At 44.6% G+C, this 13070-nt stretch overlaps 1 protein-coding gene across 1 annotated transcript in view; it reads left to right on the top strand.

Annotated features, from left to right (window-relative positions):
- Positions 1 to 8622, top strand: part of Pmfbp1 (polyamine modulated factor 1 binding protein 1) — a 39942-nt gene extending 31320 nt beyond the window's left edge. The window contains exons 15-20 of the mRNA XM_051201807.1: positions 3315 to 3479; positions 4003 to 4170; positions 4450 to 4617; positions 5442 to 5545; positions 5976 to 6050; positions 8352 to 8622. Coding sequence (XP_051057764.1) covers positions 3315 to 3479; positions 4003 to 4170; positions 4450 to 4617; positions 5442 to 5545; positions 5976 to 6050; positions 8352 to 8622 — 951 coding nt within the window. The remainder of the gene's footprint in view (positions 1 to 3314; positions 3480 to 4002; positions 4171 to 4449; positions 4618 to 5441; positions 5546 to 5975; positions 6051 to 8351) is intronic.
- Positions 8623 to 13070: the final 4448 nt, after the last annotated feature.

Here is a 13070-nt window from a genome sequence, read left to right as displayed (position 1 = left end):
GGGCCACTAATTAGCAAGCAATGGGACGAACCAGTGTTTGAACCTGGATCATCTAACTCTAATGCCTGTCCTTTTTCTGCAGCATGCACAGTGATGTTTGCCCCGGTGGAGCACATTATACCTTTCTGGACAAGAAAAAACACATAGTACTTAGAAGACAGGTCTCTTGAGCTACAAATGAAAACCCAGGCACCCCTTAATCTTTCATAATGCAAAAAGATCTGAAATCGTAGGACTATTCAAAGCTTAGCATAAGCACTTTAAAAGCACCTTGTGCCTGGCTGTGTCTGAGCTGATAGTAATTTGACTGACCACTTGCCACATCTTGCCACTGAGAACAGAGGAATTGACTTTGTCCTTTTAATTAATATGAACTCATTTTAAGTTCAGACAGCACAGGTCTCGGGTACTGGCATTCTTGGAGTGCTGTCCTCTGGCAAATCTTGAGGTCTCAGTCATACAGCTCCCTGAGAACCCTTCTTCCACCAAAGGAATGCTACTAAAATGTTCTGTAAGAGCCAGATGTCAAAAGTTAGCCATGTAAATTTGGAAGTAAGAGCGCCAATATCAGAATTCTTTGCTCAGAAAGTAAAAGGATTTGGTTTTTGGTGTGTAAGCATATTCAACTTTTTAATGTTCAACTTTTTAAAACATATTTCCATACATGTGGTAGATCCACTGAATCAATCAATTGAAATAACTATTAGAAAAAGGCTGAGGTTTGCTTTCTAAACATATTCTTCCTTTAATCAGTAGTCCATATTTTATTTTCAATTTTTGCTACTTGAAAATAAGGAAACACATTTTCAGAAATTTTTATTTGATTATATCATATTTCCACTGTATTTTATTATATTTAATACTAACATAAAACCTCACTCATTTGTATATATTAATTCTCTGTTTGAACATCTTGGTAAGCCTACTTATAAGCTGTAATAGTCTCTCACTTTACTTTCACAAGGGGTGTGTGTGTGTGTGTGTGTGTGTGTGTGTGTGTGTGTGTGTAGTTAGGGGTCAAACCCAAGGCCTTTTACATGCTTGGTTCATGAACTTTTCTATTTTAAAACAGGATCTCACTATGTAGCACAGGCTGTCCTCAAACTCATGACCCTCCCCTGTCTGCCTCCTGCATGCTGGGATTGCAGGCACGCACCACATCGCCAGTTTATTGATTACTTTTAGTAGATAACTAAATCATTTGCAAACAACAAGTTTCCTAAATATTTCTTTATAATATTTATCTTTGTTTTTTTTTTCTTGCCTTGTCACATTGGAAAGTATCTTCAGGATGATGATGGACAGAGCAGTAGTAGGCATCTTGTTCTTTACTCTTAATGTATTGCATCTGTATCAGTACAACTTGCCCTATGGGCTTCTTGCTACCTTTATCTCAAGTTCCTTCAGTTTCTTGTTTACTAAGAGGTTTGTCAGCATAGGGTTTTGAATTCCAACAGGTACCTTGTTTGTTTGTTTGTTTGTTTTTGTGTTAAAATCATAATGCCATCTTTATCCCTAACTCAGTACTATGGTAAAAGTAATCATAATTTTGGTTCATGTTTGTGTTTCTAGTTTGAGTCCTGGTTGTGTATCATGTATCTCTCTTTTAAATACATACTTAAAATAATCTAGGAAGTGAAATAAGGCCAGTGCAACTGGAATTTATTGATAAAGACATTATATAAGATAAGACTGGAAAGATAAGTAACATGGCCTTCTTAAAATCTGAATTGTATTTTAAGAACAATGAAAGGCTATTGATAGAATTTCCTCAGGGACCGGACACATGGAACTCTAACTAATGTGTGGACATGAGCTGGAGAAAGGGGTAAGTGTAGATGTGAGGGGACCAGTTGAGATGATGTGTAGATTAAGGTGTTGCTGGGAAAACTGGCTGGTGGACTGGCTGTTGGTCAAAGCAAGCAATCAAGGATGACTTATTTAAGGGTTCCTTCTGCTTCTGGACTTAGGAACAGATCTGTGTCCCAGACTTAAAGTCTGCAAGGACATGACTCATCTCATTCATAATAATTCATACCCACATGGTAGCATACATTACAGAGCCTTTTTACATGCATTATCTCATTTGGACATTGCAAACTCTGGATGAAAGAGTTGAAAGGTTCCCAGTCTGTGAAGACAGAGCTGAGGCCTGAGAAATAAGTGACAGAACCTGGACCTCAACCAGATTTCTGATTCCAGATCTCAACTGCCTTCAACCATCCTGGTATGCTCACTGCCAAATCTAAGGTGCAGAGTTATTTGAAATACACTACTGTGAGAGCTGTGCTCAGTAGACCCACTTGACCCATACAATATTTGAATCTCCAAATAAACAGTATAACTATGTTCAACCAAGAACTTAATATTTGTTGTAAGACTGGTGTGTGGCTATTGTGTGTTGTGTTCCAAGGAGGAAGAGACTAAAGCACATGCAGGGCTGGGTAAGTGAAATGCTGTATCATATCTATTAGCCTGGTCCTGGGTTCTAGTGTGTGTACAGGTGCACACGTGTTTGTGAACGTGTGGATGTGTGCATGTGGAGACCAAGGGACAACTTTCAGGTGTAAGTTCCTCAGGTGACATCTGTCTTTATTTCTCTTTTTGAGACAGAATATCCCAATGGATTAGAAATCACCAAATAGGCTAGTCTGCTTTGAATCCCAGAGATCCACATCCTCTACCTCCCTAGCACTGGGATTTATTATAGGAACACACTGCTCTTCTATACCCAGCATGTGTTTGTTTGAATTCTATGTGTACATATGGTTTGCCTGCATGTATGTCTGTATACCACAGGCATGCAATGCCTGCAGAGACCAGAGGAGGGTATCAGATCCCCCCCCCAGGCCTGGAATTAAAGATGGTTGTAGGTGACCATGTGAGTAATGGGAATTGAACCCAGGTGTCCCGAAAGAGCAGCCAATACTCTTAACCACTGAGCCATCTCTCCAGCCACAAGACACATCATTTTTAAATAGGTTCTGGGAATCTAAAGTCCTCACAAGCACTGTGTGGACTGGGCTATCGCCCTGGCCCAGACTGACATCTCTGTATCTGTGAAACATATTCTGTGTAATTAGCATGTTCCAGGGCTCCTTCTATTGGAGATGTGGTAGCCAGGAAGGGAAACATGGCTGGAGAGATGCAGGGAATCTCGGAAAGAACTCTGACTTTCATAAGTGGGATGCAGATGTGATCATGAACACAGATATCCAGCCACTTACAGCAGAGAACCCCAACTCTTGTCTACCTCCTACAGCCACACATCTGTGGCAAGGAGCATCCCCAACAGCGAAGTTCTTTTCCTGCAGATAGCCCGCCAGAAAGACTCCATCATGATTCTGCAGACACAGCTGGACTCAGCTATTCAGAAAGAAAAGAACTGCCTCCAGAACATGGTCAGCAAAGAAGTCTATGAAGAAGTCATGCGGAAGTCGGGCATCTGCCAAGACGACCTGACGCAAGCCCTGGAGAAGGTGAAGCCACACCTTCTCTTCACCAAGAAACCATTCAAAGAAATTCAGGGACTGCAAGTGGGCAGAAGCCAATTCTTTGTAAGACTGACAATTCACTGGGCTTCTCAACCCTTGCCTAGACAGACAGGGGTGTCTGCCCAATGAAGGCCTACATTCTCTTAGCTTTATATGCTATTGCCCTTGTATTTGCTGTGGGGTGGCAGAGATGGTAATGTCTAACAATTCTTCCCACTCCCAGGTGATTTGGGGACAGGATTTGTTCCAAAGCCAGATTGTCAGGGAAATTCACATGGCATCTCTGCAGATCAATGTAGAGGAGTGGAAAGAAAGGAGATGGAAGGAGGGAATGAAACATCAGGGAGGGAGGTGCAGAAAGCCAACCACTGTCCCTGTCCACCTTCTGGAACACCAGCACCACCATGGGCAGAGGGCAGGGAGGGCCTGGAACCTTCTGCACTAAAAACTTAGCAGAGACGGCCAAGGGCACCATGGCCACTCTAATGCACTCTGTCTTTGCCGGAAGCTCACTCATGCAACCTCCGAGACAAAGAGCCTGCAGCGCAGCCTGCAACAGACCCAAGAGAGGAAAGCCCAGCTGGAAGATGAGATCATGGCTTATGAGGAAAGGATGAAAAAGCTCAATGTGGAATTAAAAAAACTACAGGGTTTCCACCAGCAGAGTGAGATAGAGGTGAGAGGCTGGGGGTGTGGACTGCCTTCCTGTTAGAGGTCCACAAGGTCATCTGCTGCATGCAGAATTATTTAGCCTTTGGCTGCTGAGTTCACTCCACCTTCTTTGCGTCTGGAATGACAGGCAGGCAGGAAGGTCAGAGCAGGGGTGCCCTCTGCTGGTCATAAGAAATAAAAGACACACTCTCAAAGCCAAGCTTCCAGTGTGGACAGGGCACCCTCCACCTCCACCATGCTGGTCCCGCCCCTGCCCAACCCCTCACTTTGCACTCCTGAGCAGGTGAACACCTTTGACAAGAAACTGGAAGAGATGAGCAACCAGGTGCTGCAATGGCAGAAACAGCACCAGAGTGACCTCAAGATGCTGGCAGCTAAAGAGACGCAGCTCCGGGAATTCCAGGAGGAAATGGCTACCCTGAAAGAGAACCTCCTTGCAGATGAGAAGGAGGTGGGTGCTGTTACGATTCTGTCACTTGTTCTCTACTCGTCCTGACTGGGGAGTTGCTGTAGATGCCAGGAACAAAGAAGACACACACACACACCACACGCACATAACCCACACACAACATCACACATACACAGCATACACACAACTACACACATACACACACCACACACACACCACACACACATCACACACACACCACACACACACACACCACACCACACACACATACATTACTCTGCAGGAAGCAGAATCTGGACACTTCCGGCCACCTGTCAACTCACCTATTTTCCTGTGATTTTAGTTGATAGATATTGACCAAGACTCAGCAGGACTCAGGTACATCAGCTGTCACACACAACCCCTAGTTCTCCCTCTTCTGGGCATGTCCTGCCATTGCCATCCAACTGGTTAGGTAGCCTTTGAGATATGCCCCCACATCCAGCAACCCAAGCAATGCCATTCATGGCATGAAGTCTTGGGACACCCTGAGGTGGCCACAGGACCCTTGCTTAAATTAAAAAGAAGCACCTCTTTTTCCTCATTCTTCCATTTGTTGTGACATCAGCTCAGAATCCGGTTTTAGAACAAGTCACTCCGCTGCCACTAGTCTAAGCGTACAAGTCTACCATGTCTGTGATGGATGGTACCTTCTCAGGCGTGTCACTGATAAGTGGAATGGAAGGTCCTGCATGTGGCAACTCTGGCCTCGGGCTGGGCAAAAGTCGATTTTTTTTTTCTCAGAAAGAAGAGTCCAGATGTGGGGGAGGGAGGAGGCAGTGGGTGTTCCTGTCCCTTATAGTCTCATTTTCTTCTTGTGTGCAAAGCCATGCTGCCTGCCTCCAAGGTCAACAACCAAAGAGACCTGTAGGCTCCACCGGGAGAATGATCAGATTATGTGCAACATGGAGCAATGGGCAAAGGAGCAGAAGTGAGTATTCCCGACAAAAGGAGGACGGGTCCCAAGCCAGGCCGAACCAGGGACCACAGGGAGCAATCACTCACCACACACGAGGGTTGGGAATCAGAGGGGTCTCACCGCACCAGGCAGGTTTGCAAAGCCTGCAACACAGGGACAGGGTAGCATCAGATGCAAGGCACACTTCACTGAGCTACAAGCTTCCTCTTCCCAAGTTGGGATCCAGCCTCATGTGGATCCCTTGAACCCATTCCTTTGAAAATATATGCAGTCATCGGAATGTGAGTCTCAGTTGTCAAGGACTCACAAGGCTCTCACTTAGGGCTGTGGTGATGGGGACCAAGAAACAAGCAGAAACCCTGCTGGGAAGGACCAGTGCCCATTGCTCAACTTCTCACCCATCGAGGGAAGAGCCATTCTTCCCCTGTGTGCTTTATTACAGGATTGCCAATGAGAAACTGGGAAACAAACTTCGAGAACAGGTCAAATACATCGCCAAGCTGACTGGAGAAAAGGAGTAAGTTGCCCTCCTGCACTGTTAACTCTTGGGGGTCACCCCTGACTGATTTACATTCTGATTGGGGACTAGCCCCCAGAAAAAAATAAAGGGGGAAAAACCTAAAGGACCATGAGACCTGAAACAGTTCCTATGCGTCACCGGTATGTCTCTTGACTGCCATGGCCCTTAATCCTCTTCCTCAATGCCAATTCAGTGAGGGTATGAAACCTTCCCCCACTCACAAGCTGTGGTTTTTCAGGGGCCAAGAGCATTGAGAAAGGAGTGGGCACTGGCAGGCAGGCTGTAGCGCAGGACCTGTAGCACAGGTCCATGAATGAAGAAACATGGTCCCTCCAACTTTGCTGTGAAGGCTGAGGGTGCTGGTGTCTGCACGCCAGGCATCCATTTGTGGCTCCCAAGGGCAAGTTCTGCCCTAGGCTTTGACTTTAAGCTGGATAATGAGTTGAAGGGGAGAACAGAACTGTGACATGGAGAATAAGAGACCAAGAACAGGAGTAGGCTGGGCTGTGTGGAACGGAGAAGCCAGCAGATACCCTGATATAAGAGAGGGACATAGAGCTAGGGAATGGAGGACATATCAGACCTGGCCTCCAGCTCAGGAGCACATGGACCGGGGGACTACAGGAGAGTGGGTAAAGCACGTAACCAGAAGAGAGGCTGAGGATCCATCCCATCATATGATCACTTCTAAAAAGGACGGTGACACTTTCTAGTGGAAAAAAATTTTATGAAAATATTTAACTAAAATCACAGTTGTCATAATGTTGAAAGCCCCATACCCAGTGGAACAGGACACCATAAGTTCAAGGCCAGCCTGGGCAATTTAGTGAGACCCTGTCTAAAAAGTTTTTAATTGGAAAAAAACCCAGGGACTTAGTCCAGTGTGGAACACTTATATGGTGTGAGGAATACTTGTGTGGTTTAAGGGGGAAAAGTCAGGGACATAGTGTCCAGTGTAGGATACTTGTGTGGTTTGAGCAAGGCTCTGGGCTCAATCCCTAGGAATGCCAAAAAAAAGTATAAGGCTAACTCCAGGCTTTTTCTTATATTATACCAAGTTCCAGAAAGAGCCGTTTCACCATGAGCTCATTTGTGACCATCCTTGATCTTATCTAAGGAAACCTATCTTTTAATAATAAATATTAATAATTTCATACCAACTGTTTGTCATTCGGTGCATGGGAAGCAGCATTCTAAGTGTTTTGTACATGCTGACTTAACGCTGACTTAATATTTCTAAGACCTCATGAGTTGAGAATAGGTGCTCCTCGACTTAAGGTGGAGCCATGTCTGGATAAATCCATTGTAAGCTGAAAATATCATCCAACCAAATATGTATTTAATAACCATAATTTACCACATGTAGCAGGTTAGTGCCATGGTGACCTGTAGAGTAGAGGCTGTGTCGGACTGGAAGCTGAAGTTCATGGCCGTTTCCCAACATCTCCCAAAAAGCCTGGGCCACATCTTGACAGTCTGAGAAAGAAATCCAAATTCAAAGTATGGTTTTCCATTGAAAGTCTACCATTTCACACCATTAAGAAGCCAAAAATATTCCAAGTGGAAGCATCAAGCCAGGATCTATAGTGACGGAGCCATTTGTAGAAGAGGAAAGAAACGGTCCGGGAGGCTGAATGTCTGGCCCCACAGAGTTTTCCAACATCCACTGCTCTCAAGACCTGTTAGGAGAAATCCATAGGTTGATAATAGCTGCCATCTATTGAGTCATGGAGAAGACACTAAATTATTTTTCCTCTGACTTATATCCCTGCCTCCACCAACTCATTTGTAAATGGGGGGATGTGTGGGGAATGGCCATGTTCTCTACAGACCCAGGAACCCTGTACTCTGTACTCTTCAGAAAGAGGATCAGAAAGAACTAGGATGTTGGCTTTGGGTGAGTGCATTCCCCAGACAAAGGTATGAGCATTCACAGTCAGAACAATCCAGAGCAGCCTTCTGGTTCATCTTTCAGATTTCCACCATTTGTCAAACTGAATCCCTCCATGAACCCTAGACAAGACAGGCTTGATTCTCCCCATCAGAAACATAGACAAGAGACCCAGAGCTGGCAGAGTGGGTCCTCTTCCTGGGTCTTCCTCACCCCGGGTCTGAGCTTCTCCCATGGGGTTCAGGTAGTCCTCCATTTGTACAGGGTATTTATTCTATGTGAAAAGCCAGCTCTGAAAAAGTGGGCCCTCCTCACCCTCTGCCTCTGGGTTCTTTCCAGTGAGGAGCCAAGCACATCAGTAGACCAAACACCCACCTGCCCTCCTCACTTTGCTCTCCTTCCCACAGTCAACTCCACAACATAATGGTCCATCTGCAGCAGGAGAACAAGAAGCTGAAGAATGAGATAGAAGAGAAGAAGTTAAAGGCCGGAAACACAAGGATCTATGCCAAGACCCTGGGCCCATGCAAACTGGAACCCTCCCAAAAGGGGAAACTGTGCACCCCGCTGAGCTGGAAAGGGATATCCCAGGACCTAACACCAAAAATGGACATCACCAAATACACTGGGGTGCCCCACTGCTCGGGTGCGTGTGCCACTTGCTCTTTGCTGCTGTAATATCTACTTTCTTTGACCCATGACCCAAAACAGCAGTAATGTGACATCAATCTCCAAAGATATACTGGATTAGAGCCCATACAAGAAAAAAGCAGCTTCCTTTCACACCTGTAGATAAAGACAAATTACGCTCCCTCAGATCTGAGAATTTTAGTGATACTCTAGTATCTCACATCTCAGACCTGTCTCCTCCCCTGACCCAGGCCCACTGAGGGGTGGAGGGAAGAAGGAGAAAGGAAGATTAATAGACTTCTTCCTTCTGTTAATGTGGCTGATCATCCCACAGGAGTACCCCAGCCCTCCACTCAGCCTGGCCTATCTATGCCTACTGTTCCTACCACCTCTATTCCATGAAACCCCAGAAGGGGGGTGTCACTTTACAACCAAGCTGTCTAGACATGGTGACGGTCCAGCCGTAACGCTGGTCCTCATGAAGCACTCACTCATTTCTCCTCAAATTAAAGCTTCTGTCTCTTCCCTGTTCCCTCAGGCTCCTCATATTGCTAGAATTGGCTCCTCACCCTAAGCATCGTTCCTACACATTTTCAGAGGACAGCAAGTTCCCACCCTTCTTTCTTGACAGAAATCAACTCTTACAGTTATCCATCAAGGCCCCTGTCTGGTTTACAAGATATTAATGCTTTACTGAGTTTGTCTGCTTCCTGAAGTGGAGTGAGCTATGGTACCCACTCCCACCTCCAGGCCCAGACTCTGAAATAAAGATACAAACAACACAGCTTCCATGAGCTCCTGGTTTCTCTGCATTGCCCATCCCCAGCAACCTGTTCATCCATGTTTTCTCCAGATGCCAAAACTTTCTGGTCTCTTTACTTCTGTAAGAGAACGTGTTCACAAAGCAAGCCTCTGTGTTACCTGGATTAGGTTTTTAATTAGTCTACCCCCCACCCTCCACCCCCCCCCCCGCCTTCTTATGTCTCTGTCTGGAATTTTAAATAGAAAAAAATATCTAGAAACCTTTCCCTCCCCCCCCCAAAAAAAAACAATTCTAGGGCCCAAAAGAAAATGCTAGAAATGAGTGATGCATTTTCCAAGTGGTAAAGGGTGGGCACACCATCTGCTTCCTCCCTGGCTGCCATATTACATTCCTCCTTTTAACAAGTTTACTTTTCTCCCCAGCCAGGGCAATACAAGTAAAATTCCATTATAACAAACTCCAAGGACAGCTAAACTACTTTATTGTGGTAGGATTTTGTTAAGCTGAGGACACGTCTGGAATTTATAGTTCCAGTCTATAGGAAACAGAGACAAATAGCTACCAGGGTAAGATAAGAGGAAGAAACAGAATACCCTGCATTTCTGAGAGTGAGAAGATGGAAGGAAGACGTGCACTGGCGGGCAATGATTCTCAAATACTCTTGCCTCCCTCCCAGGCAAATCAAGGCCAAGAAAACACTGCAGATCATGATGTGTCTACCTTGCCAGAATGCAGAAAGGCTCAGCTCCTTCATAAAGAGAGATGTGGGTACTGAGAAGCTCTGGAAACATTCCTTGTGGTGTTTGATGTCCATCTGCTTAAGTTCTTCTGACTTTATCCCTAACTTGGCTTAGGATAGCTTTTATTTTCTAAAGAAAAGAAAAGGAAAACACCAGACACCAACAAGACCTGTATCCTAGTTTTAGGTGCAGGCCCTGTATTCAAACACAAGCTCAATATCCTTAAAGTCTACAGTTCGGTCTACTAGAAAGACAGGCTTATCTCCAAATCTCATGAAAAGATCTCATATACAGTAGCCTAAAGTGAAACCTCTGGATACTGTCAATGTCACACAGTTATTCAAAGTTGCCTTTCACTCTCTGTAGGGGTGATTATATCAGTTCAAAGCAGGGGTGCATTATGGGAAGCAAGTAGATAAAAACTTTTTACTATTTCACCCAATCATCTAGCTGCAAAAGCTCAGGTAGGCAGGAGACCTGCATAGGCAGGGAGAATAGACTTAACAGAATGCCAAAGATGGGGAAGCTAAGTGTTCCTTAGTAATAACCAAAGAAGTCAGTCTCTACAAAACCATTTGATATCTGATACTGAAAAGAAATGGTTGTGAAAATACATTTTGTAAACCCACAGCTTCGTGCTGAAACCCACAGCTGAAACCCACAGCTTCGTGCTGAAAGCTAAGTTTCCTTTGAGACTGAGAACAAGGAGCCCACGTTTGCCCCCTAGTAACTGTAGTCACAGTGCTTAGGCAGGAAAAAGAAATAAAAGATATCCAGATTAGAAATAGAAGCTGGCAAGATGGCTCAGCAAGTGTAGCAGTTTAAATAAGAACACCCCCCCCCCATAAGCTCAAATATTTAAACACTTTGTCCCTAGCTGCTGGCACTGCCTGGAGAGGTCTAGGAGGTGCAGCTTTGCTGGAGAAAATGCAACACTTGGGGTGGACTCTGAGAATTAGTAATCTCATCCCACTTCCTGCCTGCTCTCTCAACTTCCTGCTTACATTTAAAGATACAACCTCAGTTTCCTGCTCCTGCCACCATGCCTGCTACTTGCTGCTATAATTCCACCTCACTGTGATGGTCTCCTATCCCTCAAACTCTTCAAGTTGCCTTGGCCATGGCATTTCATCACAACTGAACAGCAACTAATACAGCAGGTTAAAATGCTTGCAGAGCAAACCTAGATCCCTGAATTCCATCTCAGGAATGGATGTAAAAATAAACTGGATGTGGTGGCATGCTCCTAGAATCCCAGCACTCCTACAGCATGATGGGAGGCAGAGAAAGCAGGCTCACCAGGCTCCAAGGGGCCAGTTGGAGCCCATGACAGGATAAGAGAGACGCTGCCTTACTAGGGTGAATGGAGAGAACTGACTACTAATTATCTTTGAGTACGGATGGCATTTTATGTGTGGGAAACCCTATGCTGGGGATGTAGCTTAGCCAGTACAGTGATTGCTGAGCATGCATTAGGCTCTGGGTTCAGTCCCCAGCACCACATAAAATATGTATAGCAACACACACTCATAATACCAGTGCCCAGGAGGCAGGAGGGAAAAAAAGTAGGAATCCAAGGTCATCTTTGATTACACAGGAAGTCTGAGAATAGACCGAGGCACACAAGACCCTGTCTCAAAAAAAAAAAAAAAAAAATCCTATATATTCCACACCTACAAAAGAAAATAACTGCTATAATAAACCAATTCAGTAAAGTAGCAGGATAAAAGACAATATACAAACAGTTATATTTCTATATACTAATAATGAACAGTCATGAAAAGAAATCACAAAAAAAAAAAAACCATTTACCATAGCATCAAAAAGGATCAAATATATCAGGCATGACAGTGTGTAACTGTAACCCAACACTCAGAGGACTGATGTAGGAGTGTCACAGTTCAAGGCCAGCCTAGAAAACAGACAAAAATTGCAGTTAGCCAAGTGGGATGTGCTAGTTTTCATTTCAACTTCATACAGGCTACAGTCATTTTGGAAGAGGGACAGTTTAGACAATGCCCCACCAGACTGGTCTCTGGAAAAGTGTGATCTATTTTCTTGATTGATGACTGATGTGGGAGGATCCAGCTGACTATGGGCAATGCCACCCCTAGGCTGGTTTGAATTCTATAAGAAAGCAGGCTGAACAAGCTATGGGGAGCAAGCCAGTAAGCAGCACCCTTCCATGGCCTCTGCATCAGCTCCTGCCTCCAAGTTCCTGCCCTGACTTCTCTAGATGATGGACTACAAGCTCTAAGATGATGCTTTTTGTCATGTGTTTTATCACAACAATTGAGATTCTAGCTATTAACAGGGGGGGAAAGACTGATAAATGACAACTATGAAACATTGCTACAGCAGTCATAAATAGAAACACAGTCCATGTTCATAACTGGAAAACTTGGTATCTGTCTGCTGATACTACACAAATAATACTTATAGATTGGTACAACTTCTATCAAAATTCCAATGATACCTTTTGCAGAAACAGAAAAATCCATGCTAAATTCACACAATTTCAGTCATAAAAAGGATAAAGCTGAAGATTCATGTTCCATTTTTAAATGTTTTATGTGTATATATTGCTTGTAGCCGTGTGTGTGTGTGTGTGTGTGTGTGTGTGTGTGTGTGTGTGTGTGTATGTGTGTGTGTGTGTCAGAAGTAGGGATCAAAGCCCCTGGAACTGGAGTTGCACATGGTTGCAAATCATCACATGGTTACTGGGGAATTGAACCTGGGTCCTCCTCTGCAAGAACAGCAAGTATGTTTAACCCCTGAGCCTGCAAAGCTACGACAGCGGTCAAACCAGAGTGGTCCTGTGGTGAAGACAGTCCTATTGACTAACAGAAGCCAACAAAGAGCCCAAACCCTTGTAGACGGCCACATGATTTTTGACAAGAGTAGTAAGACTGTTCAAAGTGGAAAGGACAGCCTTAAACAATGGGGGCTCAGAAAATCAGATATCGATATGCAGATGAATGACATCTTTATTT

This window comes from Phodopus roborovskii, unplaced genomic scaffold (assembly GCF_943737965.1).
Source record: "Phodopus roborovskii unplaced genomic scaffold, PHOROB, whole genome shotgun sequence".
Classification (NCBI taxonomy): Eukaryota; Metazoa; Chordata; class Mammalia; order Rodentia; family Cricetidae; genus Phodopus; species Phodopus roborovskii.
This window is presented reverse-complemented; position numbering and strand designations above follow the sequence as displayed.